Source organism: Harmonia axyridis, chromosome 5 (assembly GCF_914767665.1).
Source record: "Harmonia axyridis chromosome 5, icHarAxyr1.1, whole genome shotgun sequence".
In the NCBI taxonomy this organism is placed as follows: domain Eukaryota; kingdom Metazoa; phylum Arthropoda; class Insecta; order Coleoptera; family Coccinellidae; genus Harmonia; species Harmonia axyridis.
Window position 1 is genome coordinate 40,773,513 of NC_059505.1, and position 20,703 is coordinate 40,794,215.

At 37.6% G+C, this 20,703-nt stretch overlaps 1 protein-coding gene across 1 annotated transcript in view; it reads left to right on the forward strand.

Moving 5' to 3' along the window:
- The window catches only part of LOC123680938 (protein sidekick-like), a 68,881-nt gene extending 48,218 nt beyond the window's left edge, over positions 1-20,663 (forward strand). The window contains exons 2-3 of the mRNA XM_045619061.1: positions 806-901; positions 20,479-20,663. Coding sequence (XP_045475017.1) covers positions 806-901; positions 20,479-20,663 — 281 coding nt within the window. The remainder of the gene's footprint in view (positions 1-805; positions 902-20,478) is intronic.
- Positions 20,664-20,703: the final 40 nt, after the last annotated feature.

Genomic DNA, 20,703 nt, shown 5'->3' on the forward strand with positions numbered 1-20,703 from the left:
AATGTCTTGGACCCTTTCTTAGGCGACGCTAAGAGAAATGACGCATCAGTTGACGCACGGATTCTCTAAACGAAGCGTCAGTTAACCGATACCGAAACGATGTATCAAAAGTTAACTGATGCTTCTCTTATCTTCGAGTAACGTAAGTGAGCGTCAGCCTTGAAAGTATAACCAATTTTTTATAACGAAAAAAAAAATAATAAAATTAAAATTGGTAGAATATATTTGTATAAACTTCACTGAAGCAAAATCGAAATAAAATCGTGTGAATTAACCATACAACCCTCGAATGCGTCACGTAACGCAAGTAGGGGAAGAGAACGTGGAGGAAAAATGCGTTTACGTCCTGATTTGGGATTTATACGTACGTATTTCCTTGAATAATATAAAGGACCGACTTGCGTGGACTAAATGAATCCTCGCATCTGCAAGTGGAAACGCCGAAGCGTGACCACAGAGTTCTGGCCGATTTAAAAGCCACTACTAGCGTTTCGGTGAATCCATAATCATCAGAGTTGAGAAATAGCAAGGATTTTTTTTTTAGAAGAGCTTTTGACATTTGTCTCACTTATAATTTCGAATGTAGCAGTTCGAAGAACGATCGTTTATTGAATTATAATTGGAGGATTTGAGTTCTAGATCAGTTTGAAGTTAGATTTTGAATGAAGGATCTATTTTTCTTCACGTGGTTAATGTGGTGGTACCACTTGTCAAACTGGGAAACTTTGGTCTTCAATGATTTGCATTCTATACTGTTTGTTGATCGAGAGAATTTGCGTTTTAATAGTATTTTTTTTTCTTTCAGAAAACCTCCTTCAGGCTCCCAGATTCACCACGTCAACTTCAACTAGCAGCATTACTCGATTAGGAACTGTAAAAATTCTACAATGTCAGGCATTCGGTAAGTATCGAAACAAGTTTTGCATGAATAGAATAGAATTATGATCAACGTTTAAAATTTGCCTTATTGTCCGCAAACTGATCGAAAAATTTTGATGGGCGATAATAAAATGATAGTAACAGAAAAAAACAACAACTATTTTTAAGCAATCTTGATGTTATATTTAAGCTTTGTTCAATTTGGTTGGAGGGACGAAAAATTTAAAGAAAACACAATACAAAACGTACATTTTTCGTTGCAAATTAGTTTTGGCATCAACCCCTGGTCTACCGGTAGGCCTGAGGGTGTATAATTCCAATATCTCGCACAGCGTCAAACAGGAAATCCTTGCGACCCGCCCAACTTCCACAATTTCCGTTCTGTTCCTTCCAAACTTCCATGCACAGCTACGAATTGAACCGGACCTTATACACCACCTGATATTATTCACGTTAACCACGCCACTGAGATGATTTTCGACAATGTACGTCTCTTAATTTACGCATTCCTTTTTTCATGTCTTTTTCGAAAACTATTTTCATGCTTATTTTTGACAATGTATCACTCTTGAAGATTGGGAAAGGGAGTCTACACCACAGATGATTCTAAAACCACGACGAGGACTGACGCTGGAGTATTCAGAGCTGGCACCAATTGCTCACTATCGTTAGTCCGCTGTCTGAGTGTCTTTCAGGCAGAGATACTTGGAATCGAAAGAGGTGTAGAACTGAACCTAGTAAGAGTCTATCAAAAATGTGATATAGCGATTCATTCTGAAAGCCAGGCTGCTAGCAAAGCATTGAGCTCTCATATCATCGATTCTGAGATGATGTCTGTTTAGTCTGAGTTGCCGTTCTTCCGGGAATTAAAGGAAGTGAAGAGGCCAAAACCCTTACCAGAAAAGAAGCACTAACTGTTTTCATCAGCCCAGAATCTTTCTCTGGTATAGGTAGATTAGATTTTATTGAGGAGGTTTCGTTCCACTGCGACCAAATGGTCTATTGTGCCCTCATCAGAGATATTATCTCCATTACGTTATTTACAGCTCACCTTCCAGTTCCAGAGTTCTAATGAACTTCAGTATCTGGGATGACTTCAAGGAGGCTAATTCCTCACTTGTATAAATTTCGTGTCCAAAACAGCCAGGCGATGGCCAGGTATTCCGTCATCAGGTGATCCGGAGTTTCTTCCTGCTCATCACAGAATCTGCACTCATCATTTTCTGTTAGACCCATACTCATATAGTGTTTCCTAATGCGACAATACCCTGTGAGGAATCCAGTGAGGATGTGTAGTATGTTCTTACTAAGATCCAAATACTTCTTGGATGTCGTAGAGTGAAAGTTTCAAAGAAACTTTTTCGAGTGATCCAAACCAGGAAAATTCTGCCAGAGTATTTCTCTTTCGGTTTCATCCTTCTGCTAAAAGTCTTTCTTGTAGGTACATTTGTCTACGCCACAGAAAGTTGAAAGGAGTTTGTGCTCCTTTTCTAGCAAGTGTGTTAGCCCTGGCATAGGTAAATACCAAGAAAGAGTTTCAGGAGAATGAAAAATCTGAAAGAGAAACACTCTGTCGGATTCCTCCTGGGTTGGATCATTCCAAAAAGTTTCTTCGAAACTTTGATACTGCTAGATCTAAGAAGTATCTGGATCTTAGCAAGAATATGCTACACCTTCTCACTTAATTCCCTACAGGGCATTGCCGACTCAGGAAGCACCTCATGAGGATGAGTCTAGCAGGTAACGACAGATTCTGTGGGAAGGAGGAAGAAACTCCGGATCATCTGGTGACAGAATGTCTCGCCATTGCTAGCCAACACAAAAATGCTTTAGACAAGAGACTTATAGAAGTGAGGAAGTAAACTCCTTGAAGCCATGCCAGATACTTGAGTTCATTACAACTCTGGAATTGGAAGGTGAGCTGTAGATGACGTTTTGGTGAGAACATCTCCGATAGGGGCACAATAGACCATTAGGTCCCAGTGGAACGAAACCTCCTTAATTAAATCTAATCTACCTATACCAGAGAGAGATTCTGGGCTGATGAAAACCGTTGGTGCTTCTTTTCTGGTAAGAGTTTTGGTCTCTTCACTTCCTTTAATTCCCGAGTGACCGGCAACTCAGACTAAACAGACATCATCTTAGAATCGATGATATGAGAGCTCAATGCTTTGCTAGCAGCCTGGCTTTCAGAATGAATCGCTATATCACATTTTGATAGTCTCTTACTAGGTTCAGTTCTACACATCTTTCGATTCCAAGTATCTCTGCCTGAAAGACACTTAGACAGCGGACTTACGATAGTGAGCAATTGGTGCCAGCTCTGAATACTCCAGCGTCAGTCCTCTTCGTGGTTTTAGAATCATCTGTGGTATAGACTCCCTTTCCCAATCTTCAAGAGTGATACATTTTCAAAAATAGGCAAAATAGGCCCCTTTAAATCTAAATAACTTTTGAAGAATAAAATCGATTTTTTAAGAGAAAATGTGTTTTCACTGAGTGGACCCAAGACGTATCTAGTTTTATAGAAGTTTTATAAACTTACTTTGCGTCGTTTTAAATTTAGTTGTTTTATTCCTGCTGGCGAATTCTGTGCAATTCCATATTTGGCTCAATCATCAAAAATACGCCCTAAGGTATGGTCATTCCAAGCACTGACCATCATGCTCAGAAAAAGACACGTAAAAGACCTAGCCTAATAAGGGGTTAAGGTTTATACGCGGAAATAACGGTCCAGAATCCCAAAGACTTCCTCTCCCAAATCCTCCATCTACAAATCCCTCCATCCCGTTTTACACCGCCAAAAAAAATATCCCCAGGTCGGCCGTAAAGGGTGGGCGTGTACCGGCCGTCATAAACAGCTGAGCCCGGGCGTGCGAATCCATCAACCGCCCATCAAAAATTCATCGGACGCCGAAATCTAAGGGCGCCGTCTTTTACGAGGCGACGCCTCCGAAGGCCCCCCCTGGGGGAGACCTGCAGATCCACCCGCTGACGAGGAGGACCGGGAGTCCTCTTGGTTTTATTGGCCCCGTCCGGCAGATCAAAGGCGGCGAGCCGTGTACGTTTATTTCGGCGGTAATTTTTTTTTTATTAGGTTGGTATAGGTCCCGGGGTAGCGTTGTAAAAGCGGGTGTTGGGGTTGGTCATCCTGGTTTGGATGAGAATTGAATGATGAAGTTTTTTTTTGGTTTATTATTGTCGATGATGAACCTTCGGGTCCGTTTAGGAAGAAGAAGAAGAAGAATATTCTGTGGATTTATTATTCGACAAGATATGTCAAATCGCAAGAATTGAAAGATAAAATTATTTCAGTATCGTAATGAGTTCATTACAGTACTAAAAACAGTGCTGTAATGAACTCATAACAGCATTGTTTTCAGTTATATTTTTCGTTTTGTGGTTGTCTACACTGACTTCCGTTCCTATAAAATGTCAACACACGTCAATTGTAGATATAATATAATTTGGATATAATGAAATGATTTGCAACATTATTCGCAATTTCTCTTAATTCTGTTGGTGTTAAACCGATTTCGTCAGACATCACGAATTTAATGTGTAATTATAAAATATTTCAAAGTTCGAAACGTACGATTCAAATTCAGTAATCTGTCAATTTTCTTTCCGACTTTTTTCTTAAGGTTATCTACGGAATCTCTCATTTTCCTTTGTACCCTTAATTTAAGAACACCTTGTATAGGAGTGCAGATTCAGATCTTCGTATAAAATAAGGTGTATCGATGATATATGCCAATTCAAACCACTTATATGCTTTCGAACGGAGAGTTAGGGAACTTCACGAACAGAACTATCGTACAATCCATTTAATCGGTCTAAAAACTTCCCAGACATCCCCTGTACCTCAAAAAACGATTAAATCATACGGGAAAAACTCTCGCAGCCCTCTATTAATTTTCGGCGTGTGTAAAAACTCAATCAATTTCTCTTCGCGCCCGCCAAACTCGCTCACACGAGCAAAAATCGTGTGTTGGGACATGGACGTCTAGGTGTTGTTAGTTTGATTGGAACGAAGATTAGTTCTCGCGATCAATAAGGCCAAGGAAAGCGAGCTTAGCTATTAATTTTTCGCTGTTATGGTCCATCTGCTGGGTCACGGCCATACCGACTTGCAGATAAACGCTCATAGAAAAAATTCTATTGTTGTATTTAAGCTGGGCGTTAATTCTGAATGTGTGGTTAGGGATAATCCACACGTTTATATGCACTGGTTTATTGTTTAATATCTTAAGCTGCATGTAAGGCGATTGCTTCTGCTAATTAAAAGTATACAGGCTTGAAAAAATTATTAGGTGTACAACTTTGCTTCCGCCGTTTTGCTATAAATGGCTCTAGCGGTAAGGGGTAGTCGAAATGAATAGATCGTAGATGTCATACAATAAGCTTAGGTATTTTTAAACATAACGCCATCGAAATATTAGACGATTTGTGTCTACATCATAAAGTTATTCTCGATTAAACATGTCAGCTTACGAGCCAAATTCTCGTCATTTGCGAGAGGTTTTAATTTTCTGCCTTAGTATGAAGAAATCTGCGGCTGAGGCTCATCGAATGCTCTCAAATACCTATGGTGAGGCTGCTGTTAGTAAAAGAACGTGCCGAGAGTGGTTTTGACGCTACAAGAACGGTGATTTTTGACGTCGAAGACCAGCATGGCGGCGGAAGAGAGAAGGTTTTCGAAGATGCAGAATTAGAGGCATTACTTGATCAAGAATCATGTCAAATGCAACAAGAATTGGCAAGATTATTGGGAGTGATGCAACAAGCCATTTCAAAACGCCTGAAAGTCATGGGAATGATTAAGAAACAATGAAATTAGGTGCCGTACGAGTTGAAGCTGAGAAAAGTTGAACGGAGTTGGTTTGATTTTATTGATTTACTTCAGCAGAATAAAAAATGGTCGACAAATTGACTCACAACAGAAAATATGCAGACATTTTCAACTTTTGTCAGGTGTTCAAAATGAACTTATACCCATATCTAAAAATATAATGGCAGTATTCAAAACAATCATTTCATTACTTTATATCCGATGCAGTTCAGTATTACAAGTCAAGCAAAGATAAAATTGAAAGAGAACAACATCGATAGAGATATCGACTCCATAATGAATTGCGTTATTGTTATGTATCTATTTTTTTCTAAGCTCTGGTGATCGATGGAAAATATGTCACACAGCTCGTGCCACAATCGATTTATTGAAAGACACGTTTGGTGACCGCCTAATTTCACGTTTTGGACCTGTGAATTGGCCTCCAAAATCTTGTGATTTAACACCGCTAGACTATTTTCTGTGGGGCTATGTAAAGTCATTGGTCTATGCGGATAAGCCACAAACCCTTGATCATTTGGAAGACAACATTCGCCTGTTATTGCCGATATACGGCCACAAATGTTGGAAAAAGTCTTCGAAAATTGGACGTCCAGATTGGACTTCATTCGAGCCAGCCGTGGCGGTCATATGCCAGAAATCATATTTGAAATGTAATGCCCTAAGATTATCTTGCGAATAAATGAAATTCATGTCAATCGAATAATACATCGTTGTTTCATTGCAATTTAAAGTTCTATAGCTCTAAAAAAAACCCTTTATAAATACACTTTAAAAAAATTCAGTTCGACAACCTGTTTCTCCGAAGGGATTCGAGATAGAAAGAAATTTTAGTGAAAAAACTTCTTCATAAAGTTATGACCTGGACTTTTGAATCGCTCTTTATATGGTTTCAGATACTATTTCAATTCTCTGAACAAAAATGTCTGCATACAGTTACTTTGCAATTTTCAATATGCCTCTGCTTAATATCAGAAAAGGTCAGCCATTCATATCAGGCATACCAACTTACCAACTAAAACATACACGTTGACATAACTCCTGTGTTTTTCAAAAAATACCGCCCAACGCGATATTATATTCTATCATAACGAAATAAATCATTCAGGAGGTCATCAAAATGAATTCTCTGCTCAATAAAGGAAACTTTCTATTGATTACGAGGGCGGGTTGAAAAATAGATATTCAAAACAAATTACGTAAGTAATCATTATCTATATGTTATCTCTCCCCTTTCGGTTATATCTTTGATAACGATTACTCAGCGTATAAAAAAAAATTCCGAATCTAACCCAAATAGTTTAGTATAAACCTTGAACGTTAAATTCTTAGCTCGGTGCATCATTCAAAGATAGCCTATAGGAATTGCAGGCTTGATGCATTTTTAACCGGAAATCGATAGTTTGAACCTGTATTTATAACATCGCGATTACTACGATTCCAAGAAACAGAAAACTGGTAGGCATCCGATGTTGAAAACTGTATTTAGTTATAATTCTTCATCATGTTGAATTGATGGTGACTTCTCGAACATTATCTATTTATAATATATAGTCGATACTTTTACTAATTTTCTCAAATTGAACAGTCTTACACTAGTCTTAGGAAATTTATAGTTTATCAGAATTGAAATCTACATAATTATTTGAATGCATTCTGAAAATGATAGACTTTTCGAATAAATACCATAACAAACTCAATTATTTCATCGAAATAAATGAACAACATAATCTATCATTATTATAAAGGGTGTTTTTTTAGAGCTATAGAACTTTAAATTGCAATAGAAAAACGATGGATTATTCGATTGACATGAATTTTATTTATCCGCAAGATAATCTTGTGGCATTACATTTTAAGTATGATTTCTGGCATATGACCGCCACGGCTGGCTAGGATGTAGTCCAATCTGGACGTCCAATTTTCGATTACTTTTTCCAACATTTGTGGCCGTATATCGGCAATAACACGGCGGATGTTGTCTTTCAAATGGTCAAGGGTTTGTGGCTTATCCGCATAGACCAATGACTTTACATAGCCCCACAGAAAGTAGTCTAGCGGTGTTAAATCACAAGATCTTGGAGGCCAATTCACAGGTCCAAAACGTGAAATTAGGCGGTCACCAAACGTGTCTTTCAATAAATCGATTGTGGCACGAGCTGTGTGACATGTTGCGCCGTCTTGTTGGAACCACAGCTCCTGGACATCATGGTTGTTCAATTCAGGAATGAAAAAGTTAGTAATCATGGCTCTATACCGATCACCATTGACTGTAACGTTCTGGCCATCATCGTTTTTGAAGAAGTACGGACCAATGATTCCACCAGCCCATAAAGCGCACCAAACAGTCAGTTTTTCTGGATGTAACCGTGTTTCGACATACACTTGAGGATTAGCTTCACTCCAAATGCGACAGTTTTGTTTGTTGATGTAGCCATTCAACCAGAAGTGCGTTTCATCGCTAATGGACGTAGTGCGCGATACGTATTCCGCACAGAACCATTATTTTCGAAATGGAATTGCACTAGTTGCAAGCGTTGTTCAGGAGTGAGTCTATTCATGATGAATTGCCAAACCAAACTGAGAATAAATCACTTGACAGCTGTTAAATCGGTCGTCATCTTGAACAGTAATGCCAACTTAAAGTTATATACCTCGAAAAAAACACCCTTTACAATGTAATAATCATTGTGCGCAATGGCTCATGAAGTATTAAATTACTATAACTATAACTATAACTATTAACTATAATTCTCTCTGAGTTAAAAACTTTTTCATCTACCATTTTTCCCGTTTCGGCTTAGGTAAAAAGTTATAAGCTTTTAATGGTTTCAGAATGGGCTAATGCAATTCTGTCCTCCGAATGTTTGCACCACTGAGATAACACAAAACTCAATCAATATGAGCATAGAAGTTCTATGAATTATATTATGTATTTATTTGGATGAACGTTGCCAGATCCACGAATAACTAACTGGGATTTATAGTAGGCTCAGAGGATTAAACATAGATAGATGGAGCATATGTCATTTTCAGTAAGCAAATTTTGTGCCCAACATGAACTATCAAATTGGACATGAAGCGCGTGGAAATGAAAACATATCAGTGATACGATATTTCACTAAATTCGCTAGTTTCTCCACAAAGAACGCATTTCTTATGTCTCATAGTGAATTAACGTTTCATATTAATTCAAAATATATTGAGATGAATACCTAAATATATCAGAAATTCAGAAAAATAAATTCAAGCACGCCAAACGACGTGAAACAACCGATGACACTAGGAGAGCAAAAGTTCTTGGATTTCAGCAGATAGATACAGAAAATAATAAATATTCAGCTTATTATAAATTTGACAATTAGGAAAATAACAGGGTCCAAATATTCAAATTTGCATATTTAATGGGGAATCACTCAAATGAATATATTTCATTCAATATAATATACATTCATAACAATATAGTAAAATTGTGGATTTGAAAATATATCACAATCCGACAACGTAATCTAACCATGTTGGGGACATGTAAAAATTGTGTATGCACCCTCTATCTATCCTTATTACTCTATGGACTTCCCTAATAAATTTAACGAATCAAAATGATGACAATCGATTCGGATTTATTCTATATGTTGGTAAAGGTATTGGAAAAATTGTGAAAAATAGAAGTGTATTATTTTTGATTGCGAGGAATCTACTGTTAATCATTTACATGGTTCAATTCAATCAAGTAAATCATAGACAAAAAAGTAATTTCCGACTTCCCCCGTATAATTTGTCACTTCAGCAGGTAAGCCAACTCTGTGATATCTCCTAGAAAATAATCAACTTCGAAGACGTATTCCCAGAAGCGTTTCCTGTCTAGCAACAAAGAAATTATGCATGAATGAAACTTACGTTCCCAAGACACATCAACTTCACACATTAACATTCACAACGTTGTTAACTGCATAGTTTTATGCCTGGCGATTATCAAGTAGAAGACGTGAAGACTTCTTACAATTGCCGAGCGATAGGAATTAACAGTTTTTTGCGCCAATTCCATTCAGACTCATCAGATATCGTACGAATTATCCATTGAACTGTCAAACTTCAAGCATAGACTCTATGGTTTTAAAAGGTTTTCGTTCAGAATAATAAACATAGATGAAGGGAGTATATGTCATTTCCAGTAGGAAAATTTTGTCCCCAATATGAACTATCAAATTTGACATGAAGCGCGCGGAAATGAAAACATATCAGTGATACGATATTTCACTCAATTCGCGAGTTTCTCCAAAAAGAACGCACTTATTATGTCCCATAGTGAATCAACGTTTCATATTAACTCAAAATATATTGAAATAAATAACTAAATATATCAGAAATTCAGACAACAAACTTCAAGCGCGCCAAACGACGTGAAACAACCGATGACACTAGGAGAACAAAAATTGCCAAACCTTGGATTTCAGCAGGTAGATACAGAAAATAATAAATATTCTGCCTATTATAAATTCGACAATTAGTAAAAATATCGGATTCCAAATATTCAAATTTGCATATTTAATCGGGAATCACTCAAATAAATATATTTCATTCAATATAATATACATTCATAACGATATAGTAAAATTGTGGATTTGAAAATATATCACAATCCGACAACGTAATCTAACCATGTTGGGGACATGTAAAAATTGTGTATACTTCATCTATCTATGTTTATTACTCTATGGTTCATCGCAATTCCTGTTATTCAACGCGAAAGATTCAATCTCAAACACAAGTTAACCAGGAGTTTATTGTTGTACACTACCTTTCTTACTAGTTTCTTTAGTGCAGATTCATTTTGATTCTGTGCGAAAATCACCCAATTGATTCGTTCAATTTTTGGAAGAAACCTTTGTATGGCAGTTTAGAATAAACTCACTGATATTTTCACAAACATATTACTTTATGGTAAGTAACTATCTGGACAGCTGTCACTTTTGAAGCTGCCATCTGTTGACATTTGAGTTGAGTACTGTCAATTCCGTCGAAATTCGAGTCATTCTCCTTATAGCTCAAAATTACCAAGAATAAGAGACCGATCGAGCACTGTATACTGTTTTTTTTTTTAATATCAAAACGAACCCTTCATTTGCGACCAGAGAATACGTCAAAATTTCGATTCATAAATAACGGATATTTCTATGATTCATGGATGTCCAAACATCCATAGACTAACTCATCGTTCTGCATTTCCTGCGGGGATGCCCATCAAGATCGAGTTCCCCATTGTTCGTGTCGTTTCACCCACCTCTAATCTCGTGTGTGCGAACCGAACCTGAAATATAATATTTTCACGTCGTGTTAGGTTTGCCTCGAGGGCGGAAGAGTTCCCCAGCCGTCTAAGACAATAATCCGGAAACCAATTGAAATTTCTTCGTGTTGCAGGCTTCGATAACAGGGGTGTGTAAAAAATTAAATGGGACCTGTCCAATCAACTGGCGAACCCAATCTATTCCGAAGGAGGCTGGTAACTAAAGTTTGGATACTTTGTTTCTGACTCAGCGAAGTTTTTGAGGTTATGTGGTGCCGAACTTCGAATCACTTGTCATTAATTAATTGATAGGAAATGTTGGTGATTGGATTTCGATAAAGTGACTTAATCATAGAAGAGTAAACATAGATAGAAAGAGTGTACGCAATTTTTACATGTCCCCAACATGGTTAGGTTAGGTTGTCGGATTGTGATATATTTTCAAATCCACAATTTTACTATATCGTTATGAATGTATATTATATTGCATGAAATATATTTATTTGAGTGATTCCCGATTAAATATGCAAATTTGAATATTTGGAATCCGATATTTTTCCTAATTGTCGAATTTATAATGAGCAGAATATTTATTATTTTCTGTATCTACCTGCTGAAATACAATGTTTGGCAACTTTTGCTCTCCTAGTGTCATCGATTGTTTCACGTCGTTTGGCGCGCTTGAATTTATTTTTCTGAATTTCTGATATATTTAGGTATTCATCTCAATATATTTTGAGTTAATATGAAACGTTAATTCACTATGAGACATAAGAAGTGCGTTCTTCTCGGAGAAACTCGCGAATTGAGTGAAATATCGTATCACTGATATGTTTTCATTTCCGCGCATCTGATGTCAAATTTGATAGTTCATGTTGGGGACAAAATTTGCTTACTAAAAATGATATATGCTCCCTCTATCTATGTTTATTACAAAGAGGATCGATCTGAGCGCTGTAGCGGTCTATATCGGAAGTATATGAAAGTTCATCGTGTTGATACCTTAGCATCAATTGAGGAGAAGGTATTCTTTATCTTAAATCAATGTGGGTCAGTGCACTTGAAGCCCTGAAAATTTAGATGTAGGCATCACACGGTCGGTTTCATACTCGAAGCTTTAAAAAATTCACGAACTCATTTTCACTTCAGCTTTATGTCAGAAGTCTTTTAACCTCTTTGGAGTTGACGGGGGATAGTACGTTCAAAGATTGGACCAAGATCATCGCGTCTCAGGTCAATTAGCTGACATCATTAATATAAATTGAAGGCGCACCATGAATATAGACAGTTCCTAGTGCCACCTGTAATTATGTGTAGGAAACTGCGTCGGTGAGACGTATTCCTTTATGTCCAATTCGAATGGAGACTCATCGAAAGTTATCTGACGTTTAATAGAGTCATAGAATGGCATCGAATCTAGGGATGTACATGCACAATTTTGTATCGATGTTATTGGAATAGATGAAGCTAATGGTCTTGGAGAATAATATACTGAGTTATCTATTATGGTCGATATAATTTTTCATTTTCATCATCAAAATGCATGCTCGACCGGAAAAATTGATAATTTCATCAATAACACAGAACCAGGAAGCATAACAATCTATTACATCGATTGGTACTTTTCTCAGAGTAATAAATGTTGATTAAAGGGAGCATATGTCATTTTCAGTAAGCAAATTTTGTCCCCAACATGAACTATCAAATCTGACAAGAAGCGCGCGGAAATGAACATATCAGTGATACGATATTTCACTCAATTCGCGAGTTTCTCCACAAAGAACGCACTTCTTATATCCCATAGTGAATCAATCTTTCATATTAACTCAAAATATATTGAAATAAATAACTAAATATATCAGAAATTCAGAAAACAAACTTCAAGCGCGAAACGACGTGAAACAACCGATGACACTAGGAGAGCAAAAGTTGCCAAACCTGGGATTTCAGCAGGTAGATACAGAAAATAATAAATGTTCTGCTTATTATAAATTCGACAATTAGGAAAAATATCGGATTCCAAATATTCAATTTGCGTATTCAATCGGGAATCACTGAAAAAATAAATATATTTCATTCAATATAATATACATTCATAACGATATAGTAAAATTGTGGATTTGAAAATATATCACAATCCGACAACGTAATCTAATGTTGGGGACATGTAAAAATTGCGTATACTCCCTCTATCTATGTTTACTAGTCTATGTTCTCAACAAAATTTTGTAGGTTATGTAACGTAGACATAGAATAAAAAACCCACAATAACAAACGTCAACCAATCATAGAAACGACGAGATTCGAATGACGGCTACAATCAAGACAATAAAAGAGTATCAAATCGCTTTGAAACAGCGAAAAACAAGCGCAGATGAGACGAAAAAACATAAGAAACGATACCACAGGAAATGGTTTTAGTTTCAAGTCGCTCAGCGAACACATCCACATTCTTCAAGTGTAAAACTAACTGTTCCGTCGTTTTTTCCATACTTTCATTGCTCCTTTATCGCCGTTCTGTGGTTACAGTACGACTTTTCAGAGGAGCCTCACGTAATCATGGGATGCGTGAAGAAATAAGTCGTCTTCGTCGTCATCGTGGAGTCGTTTCCTGAAGATAATTACAGGTGGCAGACCCAACCCGACATAATTATGCAACTTTTCGTTTGTAACATTCGAATCCGAGACAACCACAGAAAAATGGAGGTCAGATTTTATGCTAGATGACAGTTGAGATGTCTTAAACACTGGTGGGCGAGCTCAGTCTTGAAAAACCTCAAAATTAAAGTAGGGATTTTTGAAGGGACCAGAGCCTTCTTGGATTTTAATGGTATTGGCCCAGTTTCACTTTATTTCCGCATCGTTTCTCATGGTGGCGCTCACGTCGTCTTGTGTCAGGGTTATTTTTAGGTTAATGAAGATCAGCTGAATGACTTTTGACAGATCAAACTGTGAGTTAGTAAATCAAAACTTTTCTTACTGAGGCTTGTAGAATTTAGAAGAGTTTGTCAGCTTTCATAGCAACCTTTGTACATTACTGTCCTCATGTGTATTTTCCCTTTCCACTGCTTTGCGCTTATAAATATCTGGATGTTGTTTTCTATTGTTAATATTTTCTGTTGATGGGATGATATCCTAGACTCCTCATCCCACAGTACAGCTACTCAATAATCTGGATTCGAACTAAGGTTGTTCTTTGCTACATAGAAAGGATGTTTTTTTAGAGCTATAGAACTTTAAATTGCAATAAAACAACGATGGACTATTCGATTGACATGAATTTTATTTATCCCCAAGATAATCTTGTGGCATTACATTTTAAATATGATTTCTGGCATATGACCGCCACGGCTGGCTGGGATGTAGTCCAATCTGGACGTCCAATTTTCGATGACTTTTTCCAACATTTGTGGTCGTCTATCGGCAATAACACGGTGAATGTTGTCTTCCAAATGGTCAAGGGTTTGTGGCTTATCCGCATAGACCAATGACTTTACATAGCCCCACAGAAAGTAGTCTAGCGGTGTTAAATCACAAGATCTTGGAGGCCAATTCACAGGTCCAAAACGTGAAATTAGGCGGTCACCAAACGTGTCTTTCAATGAATCGATTGTGGCACGAGCTGTGTGACATGTTGCGCCGTCTTGTTGGACCCCAGCTCCTGGACATCATGGTTGTTCAATTCAGAAATGAAAAAGTTAATAATCATGGCTCTATACCGATCACCATTGACTGAAACGTTCTGGCCATCTTCGTTTTTGAAGAAGTACGGAATGATTCCACCAGCCCATAAAGCGCACCGAACAGTCAGTTTTCCTGGATGTATCGGTGTTTCGACATACACTTGAGGATTAGCTTCACTCCAAATGCGACAGTTTTGTTTGTTGACGTAGCCATTCAACCAGAAGTTCGTTTCATCGCTAAACAAAATAAAATGGACGTAGTGCGCGATACGTATTCCGCACAGAACCATTACTTTTGAAATAAAATTGCACTATTTGCAAGCATTGTTCAGGCGTGAGTCTATTCATGATGAATTGCCAAACCAAACTGAGAATAAATCACTTGACAGCTGTTAAATCGGTCACCATCTTGAACAGTAATGCCAACTTAAAGTTATATACCTCGAAAAAAAAACACCCGTTAGAACAAATTTACCCAACTAAAGAAAACTACAGTAACTGAATAAAATCGGTCTTCTATTTCGAATAAATCTCAAAAATCAGGTAAACGGAAAATGCAAACAAAATGCCGCCATTTTAAGCTCAATTGATTCAAGCCCGAACAACACGTCATACAATTTTCGTATCTCTACTCTATTACTCTCAACCTCATAGTACAGAACCCTAATTTTATTTTCGATCCCATCCTGCCGTGGAAAACAAACAAACTCTACCAGATAAGATTATAAACTTTGCTGCGTTATCTAGCCGTGTAATTGACTTCAATCCGTTTTGGATGCAGCCTTGTGTTTATAATAAGGCATATTTCGGGACTTCTAATACCCGAGGTTAATAAATATTTGGACTGTATAGAAAAAACAACAGGCACGATGAAGTCGGTTAACGTTGAGGTATAAAGTTGAAAAGCAGGAGTGAATCAACGTTTTTTTTTTTTTAATTTTATTTCGGTAGCGTCCGACGAATCGTGTTGGAAATCCGTGTATATTTTGATTTATGAGTAGTATTGTTTGTTTGTCGACGCATATGTGTTCAGTGACGTGCGGATTTCCTGCTGTGAGCTTTGACGATGAAAACGCTGGAAATTGGGAAGATGTTTGGTTGATTTTTTTAGATAGTAAAGCTTTGGAATCGTTCAAGGCAGATATTGGTCCAGAGCTTTCCTCGGAAACTATTTTCTTGAAATCGGTATAGTTGGGATATTTCGGTTTTTCACTTAAATTTTCACATATACGTGGTGATTCACCGGAATGGCCTATTGAACACTTATGGAACACTAATCATAACTTTGAGCTGAAAATTTGCATGTTGGGGTTTGAGACAATGATCTTTCCCCCTGAAATATTTTCAGATCTCTATAACTTCCGGTTAACAGACTACTAACGGGTGTTTTTTTTTCGAGGTATATAACTTTAAGTTGGCATTACTGTTCAAGATGGCGACCGATTTAACAGCTGTCAAGTGATTTATTCTCAGTTTGGTTTGGCAATTCATCGTGAATAGACTCACGCCTGAACAACGCTTGCAAATAGTGCAATTTTATTTCGAAAATAATGGTTCTGTGCGGAATACGTATCGCGCACTACGTCCATTAGCGATAAAGCGCACTTCTGGTTGAATGGCTACATCAACAAACAAAACTGCCGCATTTGGAATGAAGCTAATCCTCAAGTGTATGTCGAAACACCGTTACATCCAGAAAAACTGACTGTTTGGTGCGCTTTATGGGCTGGTGGAATCATTGGTCCGTACTTCTTCAAAAACGATGATGGCCAGAACGTTATAGTCAATGGTGATCGGTATAGAGCCATGATTACTGACTTTTTCATTCCTGAATTGAACAAACATGATGTCCAGGAGCTGTGGTTCCAACAAGACGGCGCAACATGTCACACAGCTCGTGCCACAATCGATTTATTGAAAGACACGTTTGGTGACCGCCTAATTTCACGTTTTGGACCTGTGAATTGGCCTCCAAGATCTTGTGATTTAACACCGCTAGACTACTTTTTGTGGGGTTATGTAAAGTCATTGGTCTATGCGGATAAGCCACAAACCCTTGACCATTTAGAAGACAACATTCGCCATGTTATTGCCGATATACGGCCACAAATGTTGGAAAAAGTCATCGAAAATTGGACGTCCAGATTGGACTACATCCGAGCCAGCCGTGGTGGTCATATGCCAGAAATCATATTTAAAATGTAATGCCACAAGATTATCTTGCGGATAAATAAAATTCATGTCGATCGAATAATCCATCGTTGTTTTATTGCAATTTAAAGTTCTATAGCTCTAAAAAAAAACAACCTTTACAACCCAAACAGTAGATAAATTCCATGAAAATCTAACTATTAAGTCGTTACTACTTGGTAATTGACCATAAAATTCATTTATCTCTGCCCTCTGGATCTTCGGTAATATAAGAGAAAAAGTAGAAACAGTCTTTCCGAATTAAACCTGAATATTGACCCCAAAAGGAAGTAATCAATGTTTAGGCAAATGGTGCAACTGGCCCTTATATTTTTAAATATCTAATTTTATTGATAGTAAAAACATAGAAAGTAGGGGAGAAGGGGGTACCTTTCAACGGGGGCACCTTTGAACAATTGCTTTTATTTTTTTATCATGGAAATATCTTACATAATTTCAACTTGGCATCGTTGTTCGAGAAGTGCTAAACATCTCACATACGTTTCAAACCTCAGTCCGCCGATAGCTAGGATATCACGCGCATGCCTTGTTTTGTGACGATCTGCTGGAAAACTGAACGAGTGTAGTTTAGTGAATTATTCAGTAAGTACAGAAGATACATAGGGTATCAGAGTTTTTCAAATAAAAAATATATTCAGAAGAACAGGAAAGGTGCTTTTTCAAAGATAATATAACTTTTTTTTTTCCAATCCTGCTTGTAAAAAATTTCATTGCTTGGGGCAGATTTGAACAGCACCAGTGGGGCACATTTGAACAATGTTCAAAGGTGCCCCACTAAAAAAATTTCTGGATGAAATTGAACAACGAGTGTCTGAGTCTGAAGTAATTTCGAATATTTAATTCTAGAATCTTCATAATGGTCAGAAACTATATAAAAAAGAGAACAAAACCAGAATTCCTCGAAGAGGATATGCAGCGGGCCATCCATAGTGTACAACGGGGAGAATTGTCGTTAAGAAAGGCCTCTCAAGTTTATTCAGTTACACACACGGCTCTCTATTATAGATTGAAGAAGTTGAGTTCCAATGAACAAAAAAATAAAGTAGAAGCTGAAACTTTCTCATCAAAGCATACCTTTCGGCAGGTGTTCAGTAATAAACAAGAAGAACTGCTCGTCGAATATTCATTGGCATGCGCTCGTATGAACTATGGTTTGACGTATCAAATGCTTCGAACATTAGCCCACGATTATGCTCTAAAATTAGCAAGGAATCTTCCAAATTCGTGGATAGAAAATAAGCAAGCAGGTGTAGACTGGGTTCAAGGTTTCATGAAGAGACATCCGGAACTTTCTTTACGGAAGCCAGAAAACACAAGTCTAACAAGGGCAACCAGTTTCCATAGAGCAAATGTCGAAACTTTTTTTGATACTTACAGTAGAGCCCTCCAAAAATATCCATTCACAGCCAGCAGAATCTTTAATCTAGATGAAACTGGTGTCATGACCGTAGTGCAGGCTCCCAACGTAATCGCTGAAAGAGGTGTGAAGCAGGTGGGACAATCTGTTTCTGGTGAGCGTGGAACCTTGGTTACAATGGTTGGCATAATCAGTGCATCAGGAAATACAATTCCACCCGTATTCATCTTTCCTAGAGCTCGATTTCATGACACTTTTATGAACGGTTCACCACCTGGAAGCATTGGTTTAGTGAATAGTCCAAGCAGTGGCTGGATGACAGCGCAACTCTTCTTGCAAACTTTAAAGCACGTAGTGAATCATACAAAATGCACCAAACAAGATCCAATCCTCATTGTCATGGACAACCATAAAAGCCATTGCTCATTGGAGGCCATTTTATATGCCAGGGATAATGGCATAATAATAGTAACTTTCCCCCCCCCATTGTTCGCATCGTCTGCAGCCTCTTGATGTCTCTGTATTCGGACCATTTAAAGGAAAATATAAAATAGCTTCCAATGACTGGATGATTTCGCACCCCGGCAAAACCATCACTATTCATAATATCGCTGAGCTGGCTGGAAAAGCATTCGAAAATTCATTCACAATGAAAAACATCTTATCCGGTTTTCGAAAAACAGGATTATTTCCTTTGGACAGAAACATATTCACAGATGAAGATTTTGACCCATCTTCTGTCACTGATAGACTACCACCTGATGGCCAACTTCCTATGTCATCAAATGACATCTGGTCACCTCAACAGATTGAAGAACCATCTACTTCATCCAATATAATATCGGAGCAATCCAAGTTCAATAAACATGTTGACTTCACCGAAAAATCTACAAATACCTTTTCGTCTCATCGAGTAGAACCTCACTTCTCTGGTGCCACCAACGTTGTTTTACCTGCACCGGCTATCTCCGATGGGATTCCTCACTGCGCCGATTCTGCGTCGGTTATTTCACCAGAAGTTGTACGTCCTTTTCCTAAGGCACCTGCTAGAAGTGAAAACTATCGTGGTAGAAGAAAAGGTCGCTCAAAAATTCTGACAGAAACACCTGAGAAGGAAGCATTGGAACAAGAAATGATAGAAAAGACAACAAGCAAACAGAAAAAGAATGTTATGAAAAAAGTTTTTGATGTTGTGGAATCTAAAAAAATCAATTCAAAGTTGACATCAACTAAAAAAATTATCAAAAATAGAGTCGTACAAAAAGAAGACACATCTGATGATAGTGATACATTCTCCACCCGAGATGATTCTGACGATCTTATGTCGGAACAAGACACAGACAGTGATCTGGCTGATGAAGTTGAATACCAAAATTTGTCTGTAAACGATTTTGTTCTGGTAAAGTTTTGTACGAAGAAAACTGTAGTTCATTACGTTGGTTTGATAAAACAAAAATAAAGATGGCACCTTTGAAATACAGTTTTTAAGGAAAAAGGGGATGAAATTTCAGTATCCCCCTGTAGATGATGTTAGCAATGTGGAGTTTGAGAATGTAGTTCGGAAACTACAACCTCCTGTTACTGCCACAGGTACTGGAAGAACCTCATCCTCGCTATATCTTCATTTCAATCATACCCGATATAACATACGTTAGTTACTTTTCGACGGTTATCTGTTTTGTGAATTATTCGACTGAATAAAATTTATTTTTCATTATATTATTCACTTTGTTCAAACCTGCCCCTCTTCAAGTTCAAATGTGCCCCGTGGAGGGGCACATTTGAACATTTGATGTCACTCGAACTTTTCAATCATAACACTCAGATTTTCTGGTGAATAATAAAATTTATTGTTGAAAATGGACCACAATATATAGTGGAATCATAAAGTGAAATCAAATTTTGCGTTCTTGCAATAAATCAACTAGGAGAGTCTTTCATTGAAATTTTGTGGAAAGGTGCCCCCTTCTCCCCTATAAAATTGTTTTAACCGTTCAAATCGGATAAGAATCGTACAAGTTGAAACTGTTGCAAGGATTTGCAGACACACAGACAGACAAAGAAAAAACATAGTTGTTTAGACTGCTCTGCGGGTGGAAATTTATAAATCGTTGATCACAAAACTTATTTTTACCTTCGATATACTCAGAATTAACAGTTGATCATATCTGTAGGCAACGACGCTAAACAATTGTTTTTTCTTCTTCAGGAAATCCACCCCCGCAATTCAGATGGCTGAAAGACGGAGTCATGATCTCAGACTTCTCGACGGACCCCTTCTACAAAATCATATCGTCGAAGAGGACGGACGAGGGCAGCTACCGCTGCGTCGCAGCCAACAAAATCGGTGCAATACTCAGCGAAGAAATGAAAGTAACCGTAGCTTGTAAGTAGTTCGATCTTCCATTTCAAATTCAGGTAAATTCGAAAAAAA